The 24,713-nt window shown below is 40.8% G+C and overlaps 1 protein-coding gene across 7 annotated transcripts in view; it reads left to right on the top strand.

Annotated features, from left to right (window-relative positions):
* RBMS1 (RNA binding motif single stranded interacting protein 1) overlaps nt 1-24,713 on the top strand; it is a 204,356-nt gene that overhangs the window by 94,787 nt on the left and 84,856 nt on the right. For 5 of the 7 annotated variants that reach the window (XM_045845013.1, XM_045845394.1, XM_045845239.1 and 2 more), the window contains exon 2: nt 22,683-22,858. In XM_045845013.1, coding sequence (XP_045700969.1) covers nt 22,683-22,858 — 176 coding nt within the window. The remainder of the gene's footprint in view (nt 1-22,682; nt 22,859-24,713) is intronic. The other 2 variants (XM_045845069.1, XM_045845322.1) reach the window with 1 other exon arrangement.

Raw genomic sequence — 24,713 nt, forward strand, 5'->3', positions numbered from 1 at the left:
GTTGTTAACCTGCAGGATAAAAGTTATTTCTTTATAGACATAGCCTACACAGTTGCATGGCTATGAAAGTATCCATTTCAGTCCTAATTTTCGAGGACTTTGAATAACTAACTGCTCATCGGCTTTGCCCACATCCATACCTGCCATTCTGATCAAACTTTCGTTCCTTGCTTTTTGAAGTCTTGCTTTTATTTTCCCTTTCTCTCCTCCAAACTTTTTGTTAGCCTATCACAAATAGGCACAAAATTCTATCTCCTCCTCTTCACGCCCACATTTTTTTTCTCACTTCTTTAAGTTGAAGTTCAAGCTCTACCTCTTCTGGGAAGGTGATCTGTGTGGTCTCCCTTTTCTGCTGTCCCTGCTGTTACATCAGAACAGAATTCTGATGTGATGGCTTTCTATCCACCACATCTCAGTTGGGCTGTGTACGTGTGGGTGGAGTGGGGAAACAGTAATGCCCTTTTTATTAAGAAGGGAGTCAATTGCACCACTACCCATTAAGGCACCAGATTACCTCTGGGGACCTGGAATGGCAGTGAGTTCCTGTAGTTATTAGGTCCGTTCTTCAGAACAGTGAAAGATTCTTGCCATTCGTGAGTTTGTTTTGAAGGCTGTTAGAGAACTGTAGGTAAGAATGTGAAGTGGTATCAAAGCATCTTGAGTCTTTTACTGAATGTGTTGTTCCATTAGAGGTGAAACTTCAATTCTCAGTTTTTACTTTTTTTTCTTTTTCCTTTTTTTGGAAGACTGAAGACACATCTCGGATGACACCGGCTTTTTATTTTTAAACAGCCAAATTATGTATTATTTCTCTTTATAAAAGGATTCTTTATTATATATAATTGTTGTGTAATTGCTGAGTTGTTTGGGTACCTTTCTCATTACCAACTGGACTGTGTAACGCCTCTGAGCGCTGGGACCTGTGTTTCTTTGCAGCATAGTGTCTGTGTAGCATAGTGTTTTCTACGTATGAGTGTGTGTGGGGGACAGAATTTGCTGGTTTTGTTTTTAGGTTTTCTTTGAAAATCCTGTTTCCTTACTTTACTGCATTTAAGACATGGATTTGCTCATGAAGAACTTTCAGAAACACATCCGAATACTCATAAGTCATTATTTCAGCAAGAATTTATCAGTGGTTGGCAGTGTTATGTGTCACGGAATGTACATTTCTGCTCCTGATGAGGTCATTGGGTATACAAAAGCAGCCACTTTCTCAATTTTTTAGTTTATTATTTTGTTTTTGTTTTTGGCTGCAGATAGGCACATAAACTAAAGTAAGGTTTGAACACATGTGGAATTTAATCGATGACTGAACTTGGACAGAGAGATCGTGTCTTGTAACTGGGTAGGAGGGGGCTCTTTTGAAGGCCTCTACTGGGGAATCATCCAAGCAGATGAGTTTATATTTGCTTATACCCAGTGAAAGATGGAGGGTTATTAACCTAGAGCTGGGCTTGGAACTCTCTCTGTGTCAATTAGTGAGAAGCCATGAAAATCTCTCACATCTGCAGAAGGGTTGGTAAGAAGTGTCAGATCAGGGAAACTGTTTGCTTGGATCAGCTGTGCAAAAGAGGATCTGGAGGCTGTGGCCAGAGAGTGTGCAGTTTTAAAACCAGGCAACGCCTTTTCCTGCTGGCGAGAAAAAAGGTCAACTATCATTTGGTATAGTTGAAAGATAGACCCTGTGGGGAACAAGGGCCAAGATGGGAACTGCTTTGTGAGTGGCACAGTCACAGCCAGAGTGCTAGGGTGTACGTGGGTGGGGAAGCCCCAGTGCTCTGAAGATTCAGATCAGCTATGCAGACCACAGCATCGACCCTCCAGAGTAGGAGGGACACCAGGGTCTCTGAATTGCAAACATGCTTCATCTTGGTTCTGTTCTTTACATAGGCATTTCCTAAAGTGTGGTCCCACAACTGTCTGCATCAGAATTTCCTGGGGTACTTATTAAAAGTGTAAGTTATTGGGTCCTACTACCTCAGCAATACTCACACACGACAGGGGCATTTTCGGGTTTCTAGTCTTAGGTTTCTAGACTCACTAAAGTCTGAGGACCACTGGGTGAAATATTCCTCATAGAAGCTCTGCCCATTGGAATTTTTCAGTGATGAAGAATAAGCTGTCTTTTAAAGCAGCAGCCTTTTAAGTCCAGGGGCGATACAGGCAGGAAATGTCACAGTTGCCAATAGAGAATGACAGCTTATGAATAACTGAGTCAAAATTGGGTCCAAAGGAAAACTGGGACACATCTCTTAAGGCTGACATCAGGAAAGCTAACAGCACATGTCCCTTGGAAGCATGGTTGGTCAGAGTACTGGACCAGCTGGGCTGTTGCATTTGAGCCATTCTGAGTTCCTGTAGGAAACTAGAAGCAGTTTCAAAGGTCAGTCTATAGATGTGCTGAGCCAGCAAAGATGCCACGGCCAGCCATAAACCTCAGGGACTAGATGAAAATCTTTAAAATCCAGGACACAGAAAGCTTTTCTCTTATTTTTTCGTGTTGAGTTTTTGCGGTGTCTGTTTTCCAAGTATCTTCCTGGAATGTGTCTATATGGGTTGGGGGTTGGGGGGACCCAGGGCTTGCTCTGTGCCTCTCGTTGGGAGGAGAGGTTCCTGAGCATCTCAGAATCCCCAGTGTGTGCTAGAGTGGGTTTCCATTTTCTTTCTTTTGTTGGCCCTCTTCCCCACCATCTCTGCTGTATGCACAGAGTGGGCAGGACTGCCACTGGCAGCAGAGACAGGAGGGTTTCCAGGACTCACACTGTGGCAGAGGCTCCAAACGAGCTGACAGCTGGACAGCCAGAGGCGAGCTGGGTGCCCAGCTCCTTGCATGTTTAAGTACACTTCCTCTGCTTGCTTAGCCGTGCTCTACCACACTTGCTAGTTACTGTTAATTTTAGGAAGCAACATTTAGTAATTAAAAGCTCTTGCTAAAATTTAGAGATTTAACCAATTCTTATTCATTCCTCTTAAGGGAATAGTACAGAAAGAATGCTTAGGATAAAAAGAGTAGTTACTATAATGTAAGCTCATTTGCCTCAGCCTTTTCCTTATCATCACCACCTCCCCAGCCCCATTTACACTGCAGCTAAAGACCAGATTTTGAATGTTTAACTTCTGTATGGACAACTATATGTGGGTCTATTGAATAGTCAGAGGGGAAAAGCAGCCAGTAAGTCAAGAGGAGGGTTGGTCTTCAGATGTGATAAACCAGACAGTGCATGTCCTGCGATAAGATTTGTTGAAAACAGCAGCTTGTACACTGTGTATAAAACATGCTTCTCAGTTCTTCAGATAACATCCAGCCAGGAGGAGTGGAGATCCAGATAGAATGACGGTTAGCGAAAAGATACCAGCACAATGGAAGGCAGGCCCAAGTTTCAACAAAAGAAGGGTCAGTAGGAAGAAGTGATCATAAAACTTTGCAGTTTAGTCAGAAGTACTGAGGAAAAGCTAATAGAACGGGATGTGTGAAGTGACATGTGTGGTTGGTTTGCCCATAAATGAGTGTCTGCCAACAAACTGATTCAGCTGCTTAAACAATTCGTGTGTCATTTTACCTACATTTAATAAAAGTATAGTACTTAAATTAAGAAATATAGTCATCCTGCATAAATATTGAAAGTTCTAATCCAAAAATTCATCTGTAATTGAAATTTAATCAGGACACATTTTTTTTCATAGAAATATTGTATTTGGTAGGTCTGTTCCTAGTTTTGGTAATTGCAGTGTTGTTAGCAGTAGGTTCCGAGATCAATCTCCAAAGCCATAGTCTTCTAATGGAATTTTAGCCCTGATGCTGAGTCTCTTGTGAGCAAAGGGCTTTCACATGGTACTGGTACATGAGGTAGAGGAGGAAAATGCCTTTCTCTCTTCTAATAATCATAGTGAAAAATGTAAATTAGGTGGCCTTTTGCATCCTTCCTCTTCTATGAAGGTCAAGAATAACAAAAGTTAGGCACCTCTAAGGGACCATGTGCACATCTTTAAATTCCCTTTCTCATGCTGTCTCAACTGACTATTTCGTCACATCATATCCTGGAAGTTGTGGGATTTTTTAAAGAGGGACTCTGACCGAAGCATCTGTAATTGGAATTTTAAGTGGTCAAACTAACCCAAGTAAAAAAGTCCAGGGAATAGGAAAGGCTTGATCAGGCTAGCTTTTCCAGGGAGTCTTTGCTAGGGAATCAGCTCCTCTAGTTTTATCAGCAACTTCTGCTTTTGAATTCACAGGGTCATTTTTATTTACTCGTTTGTTTTTTGTTTTTTGTTTTTCTTTAACTGTGGCTATGCAAAGGAGTCTCTGAGTAGGAGGAGGGGAACTGTGAAGCTGCTTCCCTGTACAAGTCAGTTTTAGATTAGGACTGGTAGTGCCTGTCCTGGGCACAGCCCTCGTGGCCATGTGGATACCAAGTTTAGAGGGGGACATTGAGAAAGATGAACTCAAGTGCAGCTGACATTTATTGGGTGCTGCTTACAAGCTTGGCATTTGACTGAGGGCTCAACAGTAACTAGCTTGTGCAATCTTCACAACTCTGAGGTAGAATAGACGGCATCACACTCACTGTACAGATGAAGAGATGAAACATGGAGATGTTAAACAATTTGCCCAAGGTCACAGTGAGTGAGTGACAGTGGTGCAATCTGAACTTGGCCAGAGTCCATCCTTTCAAGCCTGCTTGGTACACTGCTCCTTAGAAGTTGTCTAGATGAAAGAAGTTATCTGGATGTTGACAATTTTTTGGAGGTTTAAAGGAATACAACTTGGGGGATGGGGGTAATAGGTATCATTAAAGATTTAAATTTGGATAAAAGAAGGGGAGACTAGACTTGTTTAGTGTTGGAGCAATTAGAAATGTTTTAGAAAAAATTGGGGCATCTGCTGTGTTGTAATGATTCCCCACCTCACCCCCAATTGGTATGTCATAGAGAAAAATCTTTGTGTATGAGGCCAGGCAAGATGCCCCGTGAGTTTCTTCTGGATCTAATTATAGTTAAAGAATTCATGGTATTACAGCTTAGTGGGTGCTTATGTACAGTAATTTTCTATACATGTTTTGATTACAAGGCTCAGATTTTTATTTTACTTTTTTTTAAACTATTCTTAGGGAGAGGAGGAGAGAGGGACAGAAACATCTGAAACATCTGTACGAGAGAGAAACATCAGTTGGGTTTCCTCTGGTACATGCTCCAAATGGGACAGAACCACAACCTAGGCACGCACCCTGCCCAGGAATCAAACCGGCGACCTTTTGCTTTACAATAAGATGCCCAACCATTTGAGCCACGCTGGTCAGGGCATGGTTCAGATTTTTAAAAGTAAGATTAAGAGAGTCAAAAACTGGCCTTTTGGTAAAGCTACTGTAGTAAGTAAAATAGTGTCTGCCAAAAATTCATGTCTAACTAGAACTTCAGAATGTGACTTAATTTGGAAATTAGATCTTTGCAGACCTAACTAGTTAAGGGTCTTAAGATTAAAAAGTGGATTTAGGGTGGGCCTTAAATTCAATGAATGTGCCCTAATAAGAAAACAGGACACAGGGAGACACAGAGAGAGATGGCCATATGAAGGCAAAGGCAGAGCTTGGACTTGTGCCACCTCCAGACAGGGAATAGCAGCAGCCACCAGAAAGTAGAAGAGGCAAGGAAGGCTTCTCCCCTAGATCTTCCAGAGGGAACGTGGCCCCGTTGACACCTGGATTTCAGACTTCTGCCTCCTGAACTCAGAATTGGTTTCTGCTTCTGCAGAAAGCTGCCCAGTCTGTGGTGACTTGTCATAGCCACCCTAGGAAGCTGATGCAGCCACTTTCCACAGTGTCTCCATTTGTATTTTAACTTCGGTGTCGCTTGATGCACATATCTAATGTTGTACTACACAAACTGTAAGTTTTAAATTTCCTGACAGAAACTAATCACATTTTAATTGTATTAGGATGGCTCTGCTTACACTTAATTTAACTTTGGAAAAGAGATGAGGTGCATTTCAAGGAATAGCTTTTTTTTTTTTAAGCTATGCTAGAGTTGAGAACCGGGTGGGTTTGTGATTCATCTGAGAGAATTTTATCAAACCACTCAAATGACTCCATTAAGAAGTTAGTCCTAAATAACTCTTTGTCTTACACTTCTCTAAGGTTAAAAATCAATTAAATGGATCGGAGTGGAGGTGTCATTTTTCAACTGAGAGTTTAATAAAGTGCGTCCTGGAAACAACTGCCTGACCAGATGGGGCCGTTACCAGGGGCCACAGGATCCAGAGCAATTACATCTTTTTGAAGGTTTATAGTAAATTCTGATTAATCAGTTTTGAAAAGACAGATACCCACGTATATCATGTATCCAAAGGCAATGAGATTAAGATTATTACAACTCATACTTTCCCCTGAATTATAATTCTCACCATCAATCATAATGTATCTAGTGTCCTTGGTGTTTTGAAGTTTAAACTAGCAATTTTAAAAGTCCACCTGTCAGAGAGTTGGGAAATTGTTCCAGAGGTGCTTCCGTGTGGAGAGGAAATATAGCTGGTTTGTAGTGAAAGTAGAGGTCTTATTTCAGCTAGGAAATAAGCTGGATACATTTCTCTCCCTACATGGCAAACTCCTAAAATACTTAGGCCCCACTCCCACTAACTTCTCTTACCCTCTTTTGCCCCAGAGCTGTTCAGCCTACAACATAACCACTGCATCAGTTCCATGGGTTCTAACACATGTCAGCCTATGTGTGTTCCCTCACCAGACATGTGAAGCTATTGGGCGGGCGCCTTGCTCTGCAGGGTGAGATTATCAGGCAGGGTATGGTCACGTGCCCTCAAGGGGTTTCCAGGCTCGTGGGGGAGACTTGGTCTTTAATTTGAATGTGGAAATGATATAAAGTGTTAAAGCTTTATTGAGGTTAAAATAGCATATATGGAGAAGATCGAAAGGACAGTGTTGTTTCATAGTAATGCTGACCTGTTGGTATTGGAGCAAGGAAGGGCGTGTCACAAAGTTCACTGTTTTGCTACTGGTGTCTTGAGCAGAACCTTTTGATTATGGTTTTTATCGATGAACATTGGGAATATTTTCATAACTGTGACATAGGTAAACTGTTCATGGTAAAGGTTAGTTTTTCTAAAACCTTAATTAGAGCAACTTTGTATCACATAAGGCCCCAATACAATGAAACTTAATGGCACCCCCTACCCCCTTATTCCCATTTTCTTCTACTTAGCTCCTAAAGAGGCTGTCAGAGTGACCTTATTTCACAGCCAAATGGCCACCTCTTTGGTGATCTGGAGAAAATCTCTCCACTTGTGCTTTCTTACATGTATAATGGTGGTCATACCTACCTCATTGTGATTAAACAAAGGAGTACCTACAAAGTACTTAGATGGCTTCAAAAGTAGTAAATGCTCCACAGTGTTAGACAATGTTAGTGAATGACACACAGTTCTTCAGGAAAAAAATGTGTTCAATAAGTTGTCATGGTTTAAAATGTTTTTTCCCTTTGGTTTTGCTTATTTAGGTATATTAAAATTAGACTGCCTAGATTACTTTGATAGTAAGAGAAAGATTAAGTATCACAGGTAGCCCCAACTAAAGTGTGTAAGTAAATGCTAAACCTACCCCTTCCAATTAAGAAAAAAATACTGTTTTTTTCCTTTTTCTTTTTTTTTTAAAAGAGAGAGAGAGAAACATCAATGTGTGGTTGCCTCTTATGTGGCCCCCACTGGGGACCTGGCTGGCAACCCAGGCAGGCATGTGCCCTGACTGGGAATAGAACCTGCGATGCTTTTGTTCGCAGCCTGTGCTCAATCCGCCGAGCCACGCCAGCCAGGACCAAAAAAATACTGTTCTTGGCATTTTGTCTATTTCTACAAGGGTAACAGCCAGCAAGGATTTGCACATTAGCTTTTACTGTGAGGTAAGATTGGATTTTGCAGTACGAAAGAACAAAAATGAAGTTGGAGTCTGTAATGCAGGCAAAGTTTTTGTGTGTATTTCTGGGGACAGCAGAGTAAGATAACCTATTCAAGGTTCTGGGGATCAATGTGGCCCTGATATGTACCATTTACATGGAACCCTCTAAAAATGGATCCAGGCAGGATTAAACTATCCTTTAGATTTGCATCTTCTCTTAATTTGCTTGGTGACAGAAGGTCTTTTTAAAAAGTAGGGTAAGGCTTTAATTTGAAGAATTTTTGTGTAACTGGAGCAACTGCTGGGTTTTGGGCAGAGCAGAGTAGCAGCTGGTGTCCTCTCTCTCTGCAATGAGGTGTAGGTCCACCTCTCTGGCTTCCTTGCCACAGTGTAGAAAACCTGCCCTTCATTCCTCAGTTTTTTTCCATACTAGAAGTTATAGCACCTGGTTCTGACTCTTTTTTAGTCTACCATTCTTTTTTGTTCATTTCTTCGTTCTATGCTCTGATTTTTAAATTGGGCGGAGAGTACTGTTTTGAGATTAAATCTAATACCAAATGTACAGGAAGTATCAAACAGAAATTTAGATAAACAGAAATTTAAACAAATTAAAAACTCGTTTGTATTCCGTCTGTCTTCTTTTGTTAGCAAAATGGTTTGATGGTGCTCTAAAGTTTCCCTTCCCCTGCTTTGTGCTCCTGTAATTGGGTGAGCCTTGCGTGGCAGGCCCCACCTAGATCTTCACTCCTGTCTGCACTGTCCGGGCTGGGGTCCACAGCAATGTGGGGCTCTGGCCTGTTCCCTTGCCTGTGCCGGAAATGCTTTCTAGCTGCTTTGGATTAGGTGAGGTGAACTCAGAGAGCTGGTCCCTGGTCACGGTCATGGAGTGTGGAGTCTCCCAAAGTCAGTTTCCATTCAGGCAAAACTTTCGTCATAAACTTGTTTGTGTGGAGTGGGAAGGGGTGGCTGGTTTTCTTGCTTTGTGCATTTAGAAGGCCAGAGATTTACAAAACCCAGTTTGAATACTTGTCACTTAGTAAATCAAGTTAATCTGGGCTTATAATTGAGAATGAAGGATTGTATATTTTGATGATGGGCAGCAAAGATAAAATATATCTTTTTTGATACTGTAATGAAACTAAGTAAAATGAGAAGAAAAAGGGATGGGGCAAACTCAAGTATAATAGTAGTACTGTGCTGCTGTGGGATGTGTGAGCCCCACACAGGACCCCCCCAACTCCCCAAACATACAGAGGTTCTGGGTCTTTGCTCTAGAAGACCAGGACTTCATTTATACTGTCCAAGCTCCATGGGAAAAGAAGCTCCCTCTCAAATTTTCAGTAACCAGCAGTGTATACTTTTAGCTCATTTTGGTGTAGGGGATGAAACCGATGCTTTGCAATGAACTTTAGCTAAAGGAAATAAAAAGGTGTTCAGGGAGATTAATAGCTTCCCTCCCTCCCTTCCTTTCTTCCCTCTGCCCTTCCTTCCTTCCCTCTGCCCTTCCTTCCCTCCCTTCCTTCCTTCTCTCCTCCCTTCCTTCCCTCCCTCCTTCCTTCCCTCCTTCCTTCCTTCCCTCCCTCCCTCCTTCCCTCCTTCCCCTCCCTACTCAGAAACAAGAGTATTGTGAAATACTTTGAAAACTGAAAGAAAAATAAAAGCCACATCTGGTTTACATAAACATTGAAACCGTTTCCCAGATTCTGCTTACCACAGAATGAAGTTCTTCTTCAGCTTATCTCTGAGAAAAGATGAAGAGAGGAGTACACCTTGCCAGCACTCGGGTTGGTCAGCTTCCAAGGCACTGGATAATCCAAGGGTTATGATAGCATCACTCCTGAGGTGATTAGGCAGTTGTGCAGGGGCTGGCTCCCTGAAAGAGAGGAACCCGAGGAAAGTCTCCAGACTATTGGTGGTAGTAGATACTCAGTGTGAGTATGTAGTATATGCATCAAGAGAAATCTGACATGTCCGAAAACTTGTCTCTGCAAAGATGGAAAAATGCTTGTTGGATCAAAAGTGAAATGGTTCCCCAGGTATACCAGCCAGCTGCCGGAATCAGGGTGAACATACCTATTTGGACTTCTGGAGGAGAACCAGCTCGTGTGGGAGAATTCATATGAGTATAGTCATTGTGCTGCTTCAGGATAATAGCCAACACTGTAATACATGGAAGGAAAATTCTTACAAATACTATTTTTGGTAAGGAAACAGGGTTGAAGACAGTGGGTGGACAATTCTAGTGATTCTTCAAAAGTTTCTGATTGAAGCCCATTAAATTGTCAGTTGACCCTGAACGTACATTGCTGACAGAAAGGTTCCAAACGGCTATAATTAATCCTTTTGATTTTTTTTGTATCTTGTAGATGGTACAGATAATGACTGTGTATGCTATTCACACATCTTTACTATAAATATAAAACAGAAATGTTAGCATTCATAAGAATTTTTTTAGGAACTGTACATCTAATACAATATAACCCCCCCCCCCGCTTTTTTTTTCCTTGGTAAGCAAGAAACTAGATATTTAGCCAAAAGACTAGAATAGACATGGACATCCAAGTAAGTAATCTAGAAATACGAGGTGGAGGGAGTACGAAATATAAAAGAAGCTCTACAAAGTACATACTTTTTCTGTGATGCCTTAACAGGACTAGCATGTAAGTTTCCTTTTTAAGACTCATTAAGAAAACTGGGCATGTACTTTCATCCTTGCTACAGTCTTTGTGGCAAACAAGGGCTGGTGCTCTGTGACAGCGGGGGTGGAATGGAGACCCCGTTCACCCTTAAAGCTGCATGACCTTGGATATATGTATGTGCTTTGACTTCTCCAGGCCTCGGGTTTGGTAAGATCAGTGTTTCTTAGTATTTTAAAAGCCAAGTCCTCTGATAAAAGTAAAAATACTGTCCTCACCTGCACTCCTCAGATCCATCTCTTAAGATTGTTATGCTTCCAATTGGGATTCATTGGATCGTGTGATCTCTGATGTCTCTCTCAGCTATAACATTTTGTGACTCTGAGCAGATATACTTGATTGGAAATCAGATGAACAAAGATTACCTCATTTTGTGAATAGATGCAGCTTGCTCCTTCTTAAAGCTGGAAAGGGACCTTTCCAGAGTTCATCCTCACCAGGAGTACCTGCTGCCCTGAGCCCTCCTGCATGCACCGGCATCACCTCAGAGCTTGCTGGGGCTGAGTTGAAGTCCATCCACATTTTTACAATGCACATGATTCCTGTGTTCATCAAAGTGTGAGAAAGGCAGCAAGGCACTGTTTTCTACCCTGCAAGTGACAATATTAGTGGGATCTCAAGTCAGTTTAATAAGTTGCTATCAGCATTTATTTGTTTTTAATATGATAAAGACAAGAAAAGATAATATTGGGGTACATTTCGTATGTTAAAGGAAAATAACTCACAAATTTTTCTTTTCAGTTTTCAATGTCTGTGCCTATATATAGAGAGAGAGAGGTTGATATCTTAGGCAAAAAGTTAATTTAGGCAAAAAAAGAGTAATTTAGGCAAAAAAAGGTTTTTGGTTTTTTTTTTTTTAAAGCCATTGTGTTTCATATCGCACAGACAGCCATCTACTTACTCCCCTCTCTTTCCTCACACACAGCCACACAGAGAGACGGTCACACAGAGAGACACAGAGGTACAAAATGGAGAGCTCTTCTCTACTGATTACCCACATTCTCAGACACAGGTTACTGCATTCATCATGAGAAAGACATTTAATTGTTAAATTTTTGTAGTAACTTAAAGGTTTTTCTTGTCGCTGATGTTTTACTTGGGCCATATACAAATCATAACACTACCAGATAAGGTTTAATTTTTTAAATTATAGTGATATTTCATACATTCGTTCACTTTCCTGAAAGTACAGATAATGCTTTTTTTCTCTAGGAGCTAATGTGAAACCCACAATGCTGTAAGCTCATTCACATGTTCCTTTGCCTATAAAAAAATTAACTTGAATAATTTCATTTGGAGTTTTATTTTTGGATAAGCCAACACCTAATTTTTCTAACTTTAGTGCTTACTTAATCAATTTACAATACTTTGAGTTAAGTGAACTCAATGTTTACTTAATCTATTCTAACTCTTAATGTTTAATCAATTTACAATACTTCGAGTTAAGTGTTAATGTGAAGAAAGGATATTTGAAAATAGATTATTTCCACCCTGAAGCTTTTGCAGTCTCAGCGATAGTTCCTTACTTAACAAGAATCACTGGGAGAAGATACACACTGTACTGGACATGGACTTGAAAAAGCAGCTGGAAGGAAGTTGTCAACACCAGTAGCCTCACTCCAGTGGAGAGAGGCAGGAAACGAGGGCATGGCAGAAGTGTTCTGAGCTGTCCTGACACAGGTGATCCTGCACTTCCCATAGGAAACTTTCTTTTCTCAGTTTACTTTGAGCAAAAAGGAAAAAAAGAGTTTGGTCTTGTTGCCTTCACCAGGCTGTGTGTTGAGGAAGAAAACTGGTGTGGATCTGAAAATCCCTCATGTGGGGCTCAGAAAGAGGAGAAAAACACTCTTCACACACCTGCGTTCAGAATGCAGAAGAATAATTTTGCACCTGAAGTTGGGCAGGATTTTATGTTTATCGTGTTTTAATAGCTGGCTGCTTGGGGTATAAGTGGCTTATTGTTTCGAGTTTTCTTTTAAGATGGTTTTGAGCTATTATGTAGTCCTTTTATATATATAAGAGATTAAACAGAATATGAAATGCAACTTTTTGTACTGATTACACCTGGGAGTGAAAGGAGGCCAGGCTGTTAACCAACATATCTACGTTACTAAGGTAATTACAGCTATAGTATTTTCTCCTGAAGAACACTTTCAGAAACTTTGCATAACATATCAATACGTTTTTTTATTCCTTTAAGCTTTAGTTCTGATTTTAGTATAGTTTGTGTATTTATAATATTCCTCGTCGTCGTCATCTGTGACTAAACAGGGAATCTGCGCTTGGCCCCAGCAGTGCAGGGAAACGGGGCAGCAGTGTGTTGGTTCCCACCCATCTTCAGCTGCACTGGGAAACGGTGCACGTCTTCCTTCTTGGGGCCGCCAGATTCACCTCTGGCTCCATTTCTCTGGCTACACGAGGGCCCTGCTGCATTCTGTCTTGATATGCCTTAGCTGGAGATGGCCAGAAGCCTTTATTCCAGTGTCAGAATTTGAGAGTTAGAAGGGAGCTTAGAAATCACCCAGAGATGACATTTCAGTCACTGGCCAAGGCAGGATTTGAATCCAAATATTCAGAGTCTTCCATCCAGTAATTTTTCTTTTCTAAGTACCTTTTCATGGAGAAGAGGGGAAACAATTTACCTAGTTTTATGTTTCCCGCTGGCTGTCCTCTTCGTTTATCATCTTAAATTCTCATGTCTCCCTCTGAAACTCCATACAGCAACATCTGATGACATCCTGTCCACATTCTGTCTTCAATTTCTAGGTAATCCTCCTACTTTCCCGGTAGCTCCTCACCCCCCGCATCAGGTGGTCCTGGCAAACCCTCTAAACCAACCAAGATTGGTTTTTGCCACTGGCCTTCGTGCATAGTGACCCTTCCTGTCTGTATCTTTGTTGTCTCCTCTTGTCCACTCCCACACACCCTTTCAGGACTGCCATTCCTCTTATTCTTAATGGCTTTTTATTAATACTCAGCACACTTAGCTGTCTAGCCCCTCTGTGAAGCCTTCTGGCAACCTTTCTGTCTCGGGCTCTCTCATCCCTCATCTTCCTTTGGTTGAACTCTTAACTATTTTTAGAAACTGTACCATACCACACTATTATATGTGATGCAATTAAGGGTAGATAAGGCCAGGGGCCCACTCTTAAAAGCTTTTCCTTCCTAATGAGTGTGTTTTTCTGGTAAGGAAGTTTTGAACCCATTGCTTAATCCCCTCACTTCCTTTCTTGGCCCTTCAGTTTTCTGGTGAATGACTTAGGTTTAACTCCTTCACTCTGGTATTTGCATGTTCATTGCTTTTTTTTTTGAAATGAGACTATTTTTTAGAGCAGTTTTAGGCTTACCACAAAATTGAGAGGAAGGTACAGGGATTTTCTATAAACCCCCGTCCCCACACATGCACACACAGGTTCCTCCTTCATCAGTGTCGCTCACCAGAAAGGCGAACATACATCGACACATCATTATCACTCAGATTTGTCATAGTTTTTAAGGCTCACTGTTGGTGTTTTACACTGTGGGTTTAGCGAAATGTTGAATGACTGTATCTACCATTGTATCTTAACAGTATTTTCAGATCTGCCCCCCAAATCCTCTGTTCTCTCCAACTGTTCGTCCCTTCCTCCCAACCCCCTGGGAAGCTTTGACTTTTTTTGACAGTTTCTATAATTTAACTTTTTCCAGACTGTCATGTAATTGGAATTTTACAGTATATGCTCCTTTTAGATTGGCTCCTTTTACTTAGTAATGTGCATTTAAGGTATCTCCATGTCTTTTTATGGCTTGATAGCTTTTTTTAAAGATTTCATTTATTTACTTTTAGAGAGAGGGAAAGGGAGGGAGAAAGAAAGGGAGAGAAACATCAATGTGTACAAAAAACCATCCCCAAAAGGATGGATCGGCGGGGGAGGAGAGGGACACCCAGCCCACAACCCAGGCTTGTGCCCTGGCCAGGAACTAAACCAGCAACCCTTTGGTTTGAAGGCTAGCTCTCAATCCACTAAGCTACACCAGCCAGGGCACGCTCTCTCTCTCTCTTTTTTTAAAGCACTGCATAACATTTCATTGTCTGGATATTCCATAGTTTATTTATCTGTTCATCTCCCAAAGGACATCTTGGTCACTTCTAAGTTTCGGCAATTGTGAATAAAGCTCCTACAAACATCCAGATGGAGGTTTCAGGGTGGGCATAAGTGTTCCACTCCCTTAGGCAAATACCAGGGAGCGTGATTGCTGGATCATACAGTAAAAGTATGCTTAATGCTTACTTTTAGAAAAACCTCCAAACCCCTTCTGAAGTAGCAGTAGCATTTTCCATTTCCACTGTCAGTGAATGCAGGTTTTTGTTGCTCCCTGTTCTCTACATCATTTGGTGGTCGTGGTCGTGGTGGTGTTCTAGATTTTGGCCATTCTAATAGCTGTGTGGTGGTATCTCTTGTTTTAATTTTTATTAAATTAAAAATTGTATTGTCCTAGCTGGTGTGGCTTCATTGGTTGAAGCATCATTCCATACACCAAAAGGTTGTGGGTCTTACCCCTGGTTAGGGCAGTTACAAGAGGTAACCAATTGATGTTGCTCACATCTCTGTTTCTCTCTGTCTCTCTCTCTTTCTCTCATCCCTACCTCCTTTCTCTAAAAGCAATGAAAAGTGTCTTCGGGTGAGGATAAAAATTTTTTGTATTAAATTTTTATTTCCTGATGAAATATGATATGAAGCAGCTTTTCATATGCTTATTTGATGTCTGTCTTTTCCAGTGAGGTGTCTGTTAAGGTTTTGGTCCGTTTTTAAAATTGGGTTGTTTTCTTATTGTTGAATCTTAAGATTTCTTTGTATATCTTGGATAACAGTCCTGATGAGATGTATATTTACAAGTATTTTCTTCCAGTTTGTCTGTGGCTTATCTTCTGATTCTCTTAATACTGTCTTTTTGCAAAGCAAAAGTTTTTAATTTATATGAACTCCAGCTTATGAATTATTTTCTTTCATGGATTACGTCTTTAGTGTTGTTTGTTGTATCTAAAAAGGCATCATCATGGCCCAAGGTCATCTAGGTTTTCTCCTATGTTATCTTCTAGGAGTTTTATAGATTTGCATTTTACCTTTAGGTCTATGATGAGCTTTGAGTTAATTTTGGTGAAGGGTGTAAGGTCTGTGTATCGATTCTTTTTTCCTTTCTTTTTTCTTTTTGGGCGGGGGCGTGTGGCATGTGGAGGTCCAGTTGTTTCAGAACCATTTGTTGAAGGAGACTATCTTTGTTTTATTGTATTGCCTTTGCTTCTTTTTTTAAAGATCAGTTGACTATATTTATGGAGGTTTCGTGGTAGTTTTTTCTATCTGTTTCATAAATGCTCTTACAAAAACTAGAAGGAACAAATAGGAGAAGAACTCTATCTAGTGTGTTTCTTGACCCCAAGTTCTCAATAAGCAACTTGTGGGGGACCAATGGGGTTCTTGGGAAGACCTCTGGAAGGAACAGAACAATTGAGCTGATTTGTGTGCTGGAGCACAGAACTAGATCTTTTGAAGATATTTACTTGATAAGGAATCTATTGAATAGTTTCTTGGTGGAACCTTAAATGAACATTCGACCTCAGAAATCACGCATTTAATCTGTGGTGTTTTCTACCATGGATTGGTCAATCTATCTTTCTTTTCTGTTTTGTTTTAAATTTATTTTGGAGGGAGAGAAAGGGAGAAAGTGAGGGGAGGGGACAAGTGAGAGCGGGTACCAATGATCTGTTGCTCCACTTAAGTATGCATTCATTGGTTGATTCTTGTATGCACTCTGACTGAGGCTGGACCTGCAACCTTGGCATATTGGGATGATGCTCTAACCAACTGAACTACCAGGCCAGGGCCCCTACCTGGATTTTTTCAACACCTCCTTGCCCTTTCGTCTTATCCCTTCACAGCCACATTCTTCAGCCCTCAGAACTTGTCCAAGTTTTTTTTTTAATTTTTAAGGGCTTTTCTCTTAATTTAAGTTGATCTTCATTTCTGCAATATGGTCTCCATCCATCCATTCAGTCAGCCAGGTTATATTCCACAGATAATTATCTGTTTCACCAAAGTCTTAATTTTGTTTTTTTTTTAACCCAAAGCCTAAGAAAATGATACACTCTTCATGGACTCAGGTAAAGAGATTTCTATGTAGAGATTGCAGTTTTACCTGCAAGAATCAACTTTGGTAGGTATCTGAGAATATGAAGTGTGAAATCTGTTGGGAATTTTTATTTTTAGATTTTATTTGACTAGCTAGCATATTAACATGGACTACTCTCTTGTGACAGATGTAATCCAACCAAAAATATTGAACAATGTGTTTTCTCAGTTTCATAGTCTTAGAGGCTGCAAAGTTTGTCTCCAAACAAGGCACAGTGGTGATAAAAAAAAAAAACAGCTTTGTTAACTAATTGGCCATGTGATTTTAAGCTTTAATATCCTAACACCAAATGGGGTTAAATTATATTTGCCCATTTACCCTTTCTCCCACATTACGGAAAAGTAAGAACCTATATGTGTGAAGGGGCACTATTGTTCTTCATTAATACAGATGCTGTCTTTCCAGTTTGACCTACCCGGAAGAACATCTGCTTCCTGACCAGTTTCTCATCTCTCATTAATTCACCACCTACTGCTCAGCTTTGTGTACTTTCCCAGCTCCCTGTGCCAGCAACTTTATCTTTCACAGCTACTATTCCTAGCCTTCTTTGAGCCACTCAGATTTCCAGACGGAAACAAGAAAATATCCTAACTGTGGCGAAATTGGCCCATTTGGATGCTTTGCTCTTCATCCTGTTTGATAATTCCCTTAGCCTGTTAAATTTCTTTTACATATTGAAAGCTTAAGGAGAAGAACAATGTATGGAATTCTTTATGTAGTACTCAGTTTATATCAGGCTTGATATTGTACTATATGGTGGTGTAAAAGATAACGTTCCATAACTTTGGTTTGTTCTCAGGAGCAACTGTAGTGATTATTTGCTTCTGGATAAAGGAAAGAGTTGATGTGTGGAGCCTCCCTGCTATTTGAGCTAATGGTCCCCCTTCCTCTCTCTATTTCTACGCATGCGCGTGCGTGTGTGCGCGTGTGTGTGTGTGTGTGTGTGTGTGTGTACGGGATGGCAGGGTGGGGATGAGATTATGGATTTTTTAAAACTTTTTTTAATAGTGTATTTTATATTGTATTTTTTTCCATCACCATTTATCCCCTTATGCCCTCTTCTACCTCCACCTACCCTTCACCTCGCCCCCCATCACCGCATTGTTGTCTGTGTCCATGAGTGCCTTTTCCTTTTTCCTCGAGATTATGGAGTATGGATTACAACCTTCCTAAACTATAAGGATGATAGCCTTAAGAAAGACTTAAGGGTAACTCAAAGGTAGATCCTAGGTTTCCTTTTCCTCCAAAATATATTAGAATTCTTTTTTAAAAAATATTTAATTTATTTATTTTTAGAGAGAAGGGAAGGGAAGGGAAGGAGAGAGAGAGAGAGAAACATCATTGTCTGGTTGTGTCTCACGTGCCCCCTACTGGGGACATGGCCCACAACCCAGGCATGTGCCCTGACTGGGAACTGAACCAGCAACCCTTTGGTTCACAGGCCCACACTCAGTCTACTGAGCCATACCAGTCAGGGCTGCATTAGAATTTTTAGAAAAGTTAACACATAAGGGGGAGGGAAGAGGACAGCTATAAGATTTGTCAGCAGTGTTCTTGAGTTTATTAGAAATAGGAAGGAAATGAGACAATAGAATTTATAATGACAGGTCTTTTTTTTATTGTCTTTGCTGAGTAGAAATCTTCAACAGTACACATGATTACTAATATATGTTAGTTCACACATAGTTAATTTTTGCCTCTTTTTGTAAAAGATTTTTAGACTTGCATTTATATGGAAGAGACTGCATAGTATGGTGCTGGGGTGGGGTGTGATGTGATGGAGAGGAGAAGGTTTATTCTGTGTCGTCGTCACATGCCTGTTGTTGGTCGTCCTGTCTTTTGGTGTATGAGGCGAGCTGGCCTTCCTGCCCCACCACCATAGAGGCATGGGGCTGTCCACACAGGAAGTCCTTCCCAATTGCTGACAAGCAGTCTTCCTGCCGGGGCCAATGCCCACTTGTGCAGGCAGTGCAGAGAGGACCAGCCACCCCATTTATTTACCACTGACTTTGTTTTTCTGTCAACTATGGCATGCAAATTAAGCCCAGATAAATATGAACATGAAAACTGAATTAGCTTGCTTCCCTGCCTTTGGATGGACACCTTTGATGCATAGTCTGTTTACATGACCAGAAGCAGTGAAATCAGGCCAGAGGAGGCTGAGATAGATTGCTGCACTCTGAGATAGACTACTGGTCCTGGGTCTGGTGTTCTTCCCTGTGGTATTCTAGCCACCCAGTCCTTTAACTCAGTTGGATTTATGTAAATTAGTTATAAGCATCATCCAGGGGCAGGGGGAAGGGAGAGGTGTCTTTTCAAATTTTAGGGCAGCTTAGGGACTGGGAGACGCAAAATGTAAAAGGACAACCAGTGATGAAAATGGGGTTTGGTAAAAAATTGGCCCTTTGTAAACTTTTGTCTTCTTTTGTTTTTTAAAATTTAACATTTGTGCTGTTGAGATATAACTACTAAGTGTAGTTACTTTAAGTTTTTCTGAGTCCTGAAGTTGTAGTTAAAGACGTGTGAGTGCATTTCAGTCTGGCAGTGAAGGTTTAATTCTTTGCTGGTTAAGTTGAGCCTTCCTAAAATGCTGACTCTGTTTTGCCTTAATATGCTGTGGTGTTCAAAAGCTGTTCGCAGAATTTTTTTGTTAATAAAAAGATAGTAAGGTAAATTTTTAAAAACCAACCTTTTTAAAGCTAACTTTGTTAAACACACACACAAGCTGACTGCTCATTAAAATAGTTTAAAGATGCCTTTGACTCTTTCTTAGGAACCTGTAGCCACTGACTGTATTAACTGTCACATGTGGGAGAAACTTGAATTTAGTAACCAGCGTGCTGGAAGGATGGGCACAGGAGAGTAAAAGATTACAAACAGGGCACCTAGGGCAGAGTACACATGCGTGCGGTGCCCTCAGAGTACCGTTTCAAGGTTCTGCCTTTGTTGCCCGGCAGACCTGGCTTCAAATTCCAGCCCTACCACTGACTAAGTGTGTGACTTGGCATATTACTTAACCCCTCTTGAGACTCAGTTTCCTAATCTGCAAAATGGGAGAACAATAATGTACCTGCCTCATTGAATTAAGTGAAATAATGCATGTAAAACCATCAACACAGTGTCTGGTACATATTAAACATGCAATGCATGGCTGTAATTATTGCTCACACTTTTTAAATTATCATTAACCCATTCTGAATATCTAGGAATAATCAGTTTTATTGTCTTTGAGTTTTCTTCTTTGAGTATGTGTCCAGTCTTTTATCAGGATTTAAATTTTTAATTGCAACAAGCTCTAAAAACTTAGTCTATGATGAAAAATTTTTCTGCACCAGGATATAAGAAATTGACCACCTGGAGAAACGGAATGTCTCTCTCTCTCAGATCTCTTTCTCTGTCTCAGCTAGTTATGAGAAGTGGTTTCTATGAGGATAACATTTGAATTTGAACCTGTTTCTTATAGGATTCACCAGGGGCCAATTGTCCTCCTCAGAGGAACCCCTTTCCTCCACCCTAGGATCTGTGCACCAGGAGATTTTTTTCCCCTTAGGGCAAACCAGAGGGGAAGCAGGAAGGGACAGTCTGTATTTGCTCCCCACCCACTTTCCAGAGTTGGAAAATGTTACTGTAATAAATACGAAGGACTGTCAAAGGTCTGGTAAATCAGCTGCATAAATTCTGAGATGTAAATCACACTTCTGCTTATGCCAAAAATTAATACATAAATAAAAACCTACTACCTTCATGTCCACACAAAATCCAAATAAATCATACCCTCAAATGTGTCTTTTAACATAGAGGTCCACACCCAGCCTTCCACTTTCTATCCCAGAGCAAAGCAGAGGCTAGAGCTGAGGGAGACTAGGAATGCTGTCTTTAAAATGTGTGCTAGTTCACTTGCTTTGTGTTGGTATAATCCCACCGAGAGGTGGCGGTGGACCTGATCCACAGCTCCTCCTGGACTTCTCCACGTCTTACCTCAGGTGAGACTTTTCAGCCTCTGTCAGCTGCATCAAACACCATAGGGTCCTACCGTGAAGAACTGTGTGGTTTGTGGCAAGGACGAGTTCTTGGACATTCATCCAAGATGATTTAAGAAAAAATGCACAGTTGCCCAGTTTTGTCTACAGCTATAAGTTTTTGTGTAAATCAAAGGCTTGGGACAGGGAGGCAACTGTGTGTTACTTTCCAGCACCTCTGTTAACTGAAGTGAGAAGTAGGGCATGCCTGGCTAATTTCAGGTAGCAACTAGCAGATGTATTGTGTGATTTGGAGAAGAAACACAGGTCTCTGTGTGGCATGAATGGGGGTCTGCGGTTTTACTTGCAGAAAATTGGATTCGTTATCCCTTAGAGAAAACCAGGGATGGGAGGAAAGAATGAGTTTGACTGCTTCTTAAGGGCATAAATCAAAAACATTGGATAGGATATGATCTCAGGCAGTTTTTTTCTTGGGTTAAGCAATACTGATGTTCCCAGTTCAAGTGCAGCCTTCACTTATACATTACTGTTGTTAACCTGTAACCTGTCTTGGCACTATCCTTCTAAAAGAGAATCCCTTGGGGTAAATTGGTGTTTGGACTTAACGATCTCAGCAAGGACCCTGGGCAGTGAGAAGCAGAATCTGCATAGTGTAGGACATGAAGAAATGGTTGCATGTCAGACTGACGAGGCTCCCAGTGCATTGGAATACTGGGAAGTACAGGATGGTCGTGGCAGAGACCGGGCACTGGGCCAGATGTCATCATGGATGGTTGAGATTACGGACAAGGTGTGCAGTGTTACATTTATTGCAAGGGTCTGCTTTTTGAACTTTCTAAAGTGAAATTTAATTGTGTCTTAGAGATGCATAATTTTCTTGTTTGTGATAGTAAAAATCAAGCTGTAAGATTTAAAATTTTGTTGAGCTGTCCATTTAATTTTATATTTTCAAACTATTACTTAATCTAAGTGATGCCCTTAGCTTAGCATATTCATTATTTAGAAGATGTGAGGTGAGGAAAGTTCTGTCCTGGTGTGAAACTGAGCATTTGCTGTAAGATGACTTCAGGGTGTGTTCACTTCCATCTCAAACGGAGCCATTCAACTTCCTCATAAGATGTGTGTGGTGTAGGGACAGAGACTGTGGTTGCTTTTGATTGGTTAACAGAATTATCTGGTGTGAGTACAATTTCAGACATTCTTCCAAGGTGGCTGCTGACTGTGAAACCACACTGAGCCCTTGGTTGCAAGCTTTACAAAAGATGTTGGTTGCTGCAAGGCCTGGGAAGGTTTCCAAATACTCCACCATTCTCACAGGGGTTAAGTTTCACAAGGTTAGCCAGATCGAAAGGCAGCATGCCAGTAAATCTTATCCAAATGTCTCCGTGAAGATCGACGCCTGTCCTAAGACTAGGTGAAGTTTGCTATATTTGAGCATCTTGATTGAACTTCAGCTTTCTTACCCTTGAAGACTAATCGCTTTTCCCCCGCAAGTCATCTGAATAAAATTTATCAGCAACTTTCAATCAGATGTTCTTCAGATTTTGAAAACCTTTTCAAAAGCCTAGTGATTTCTAAATTACTGTATATTAAAATGATATTGCTGCATAACTTCATGCAAGTTAATGTTGAGTCTCAGTAGACATGTTCCTTAAAATCTGTGAATAAATTAATCTTACATAAACTCAGTCATACTTAAGGTGCACATAGTAAAGGTGCTACTTAGTTTTGTGTTGAAGGGGAGAGTTTTTCATTTTTGTTTTCTATAAAATGAACAGGGTTTTTTTTAAGGTGTAAATTAAAACATATGTTAAAGTACCTTAAGATAATCTCTATTTATATCTTGGTGACCTCATTTTATTTTGGAGATCAAATGGCTTCTGAATGGTGCTGAATGCCTTTCACCTAGAGTTCCTCTAATGCCCGTCTTTGTTTTCCAGCAGTCCCTGGTCCCAGCCCACCCCATGGCCCCGCCCAGCCCCAGCACCACCAGCAGTAATAACAACAGTAGTAGCAGTAGCAACTCAGGATGGGATCAGCTGAGCAAAACGAACCTCTATATTCGAGGGCTGCCTCCCAACACCACCGACCAGGACCTGGTGAAGCTGTGCCAGCCGTAAGTAGCCGTGGCTCTCATTGTTTTTAGCTGCTAAATATGTCTTTGATCATATTATAGAGTGATATAAATGGTGTTATAAGAGAAGTTCAGTACAAGACAAATCTGTGAATCCTCATTATCAGCACAGTGACAGTGTTTCCGACTTTCAAGTCCTTGGACGCTTATTCACTCAGCCCATATAACAAAATAAATTGGAGCATTTTCTCAGTAGAATTTGACTTTATTGGCATATGAGAAGTACAGTGTGAATTATTTAAAAACTGATGGCTAGATCCTTCGGACGAGTGCTTATATTTTGTGTGTGGAAGCACTTCTAGGGGGCCAATCTATCTCATAATAATAGAAACTGTTGTTGTTGTTGTTTGTTGGAAAGGTAGTTACTGTCAACCCTTATCCTAAATGTGTGTAGAATTCTTAATTCCAGGCAGGAGATGGTAGTCTGTCTTCATTAGCCACCTGTACTTCTGTGGTCCGAATTGTTCACCCTCATCTCTCTGGGAATTCTTGTTCCCCACATGCCTATTTCTGTTCTCACCACCACCCTCTCTGAGTCTTGTGAAGAAATATGCACATGTATATAAAGTTCCAAAGTAAATTTTCATTCTTTGCTAATGTTGTTGATAAATGGAACATAAATATGCTGTTTTGCTGCCATTACATTTAAACCAAGGAGCCAGAAATACAGTCCAGTACAGGGATGGTTGTATAACGACTTAAAAGCCTTTAATCAGTTTGAGCTTCTCTACAAAAGCCCACATATACAACAGCATCTTTCATTTATCCAAAGACGGTAACAGTCATTCACAAAAGGAATTTTATGTTACTGAAGAAGAAAACGTCCACTAGGACTGTATCCTGTCCCCTGAAAAAATATTCCCAGGTCTAAACATCTCGTTAATAGCATCTTGTTGTTGTTGTCCTGGGTAAAATGATTAGATTTATTACTTCTTATTTGAAGAAAAAATTTTTTTCAAAATTTACTTGAAACTAAAAGTAACTTCTGGCCTTCCATGAGGAGGTGGTGGCAGCTTCGCTTTGTTCCATTTTCAGAGGGAAGGGTGGGACAGTGGTGGCAGTTCTGCAGGGTCCCAAGAGCTCTGCAGACATCACTCTGAGCGCCGTCCCTGTGCTTGGCCTGTGTTGCTCCGCTGATCACCCCCTTGGACTTTGACTGCCTCCCCTTGCTTCCAGGGCAGTGAAATAATGTCCTGTGCTGGGGACTATTCTGAAAGCAAGTCTGACTCTTAGGGTTTGCCACACCCAGCCCCAGAGGCAGAGGGAACTTCGCCAGGCACACCCGGCCCTCTTGCAGCTGTTCAAGACCACAAATAGGCTTTTGCTATCTTGTCTGCTGCTGGCCTTGGCTGGCATCTTCCTCTGCTTTTGCAGCATAATTACAGGTAGATAGAATGCCCTAAAGTCTAAGGAACTAAAAATAGAACTTTGTAGAAAACAGAATGAAGCTAACCCTCAAATTCCTGAGGTATAAGAGTAGGGAAAAGAATTTCAGATGACAAATTGTTCCTTACCTAGTTTTGAATCATGTAAGGTGAGTTTTAACATCAAGGAGATAGATAAGCATAAAATAATAGAGTGATGTCATGTTTTATATACAGTACATATGTATTTTAAAAATTGCAAACTTTTGATTGAATCAAATCATATTCCAAATGCCCAAGAGCATTTGATCATTTTTTCTAGAAAATTGTTCCTTTTTTGTTGTTAGTCTCTTTGAGGTATGTGGTTTTTATTAATGGGTGTAAACAACACTTTCTTTGCTGTTATCAGTAGCACTCTCACTCTCAACTTTCATTTGCAAAACCCCAGGTTTGTCGTTTAGCTCCAGTGACAG

This window comes from Phyllostomus hastatus, unplaced genomic scaffold, assembly GCF_019186645.2.
Source record: "Phyllostomus hastatus isolate PE091 unplaced genomic scaffold, TTU_PhHast_1.1 phas_contig_1, whole genome shotgun sequence".
Taxonomy (NCBI): Eukaryota; Metazoa; Chordata; class Mammalia; order Chiroptera; family Phyllostomidae; genus Phyllostomus; species Phyllostomus hastatus.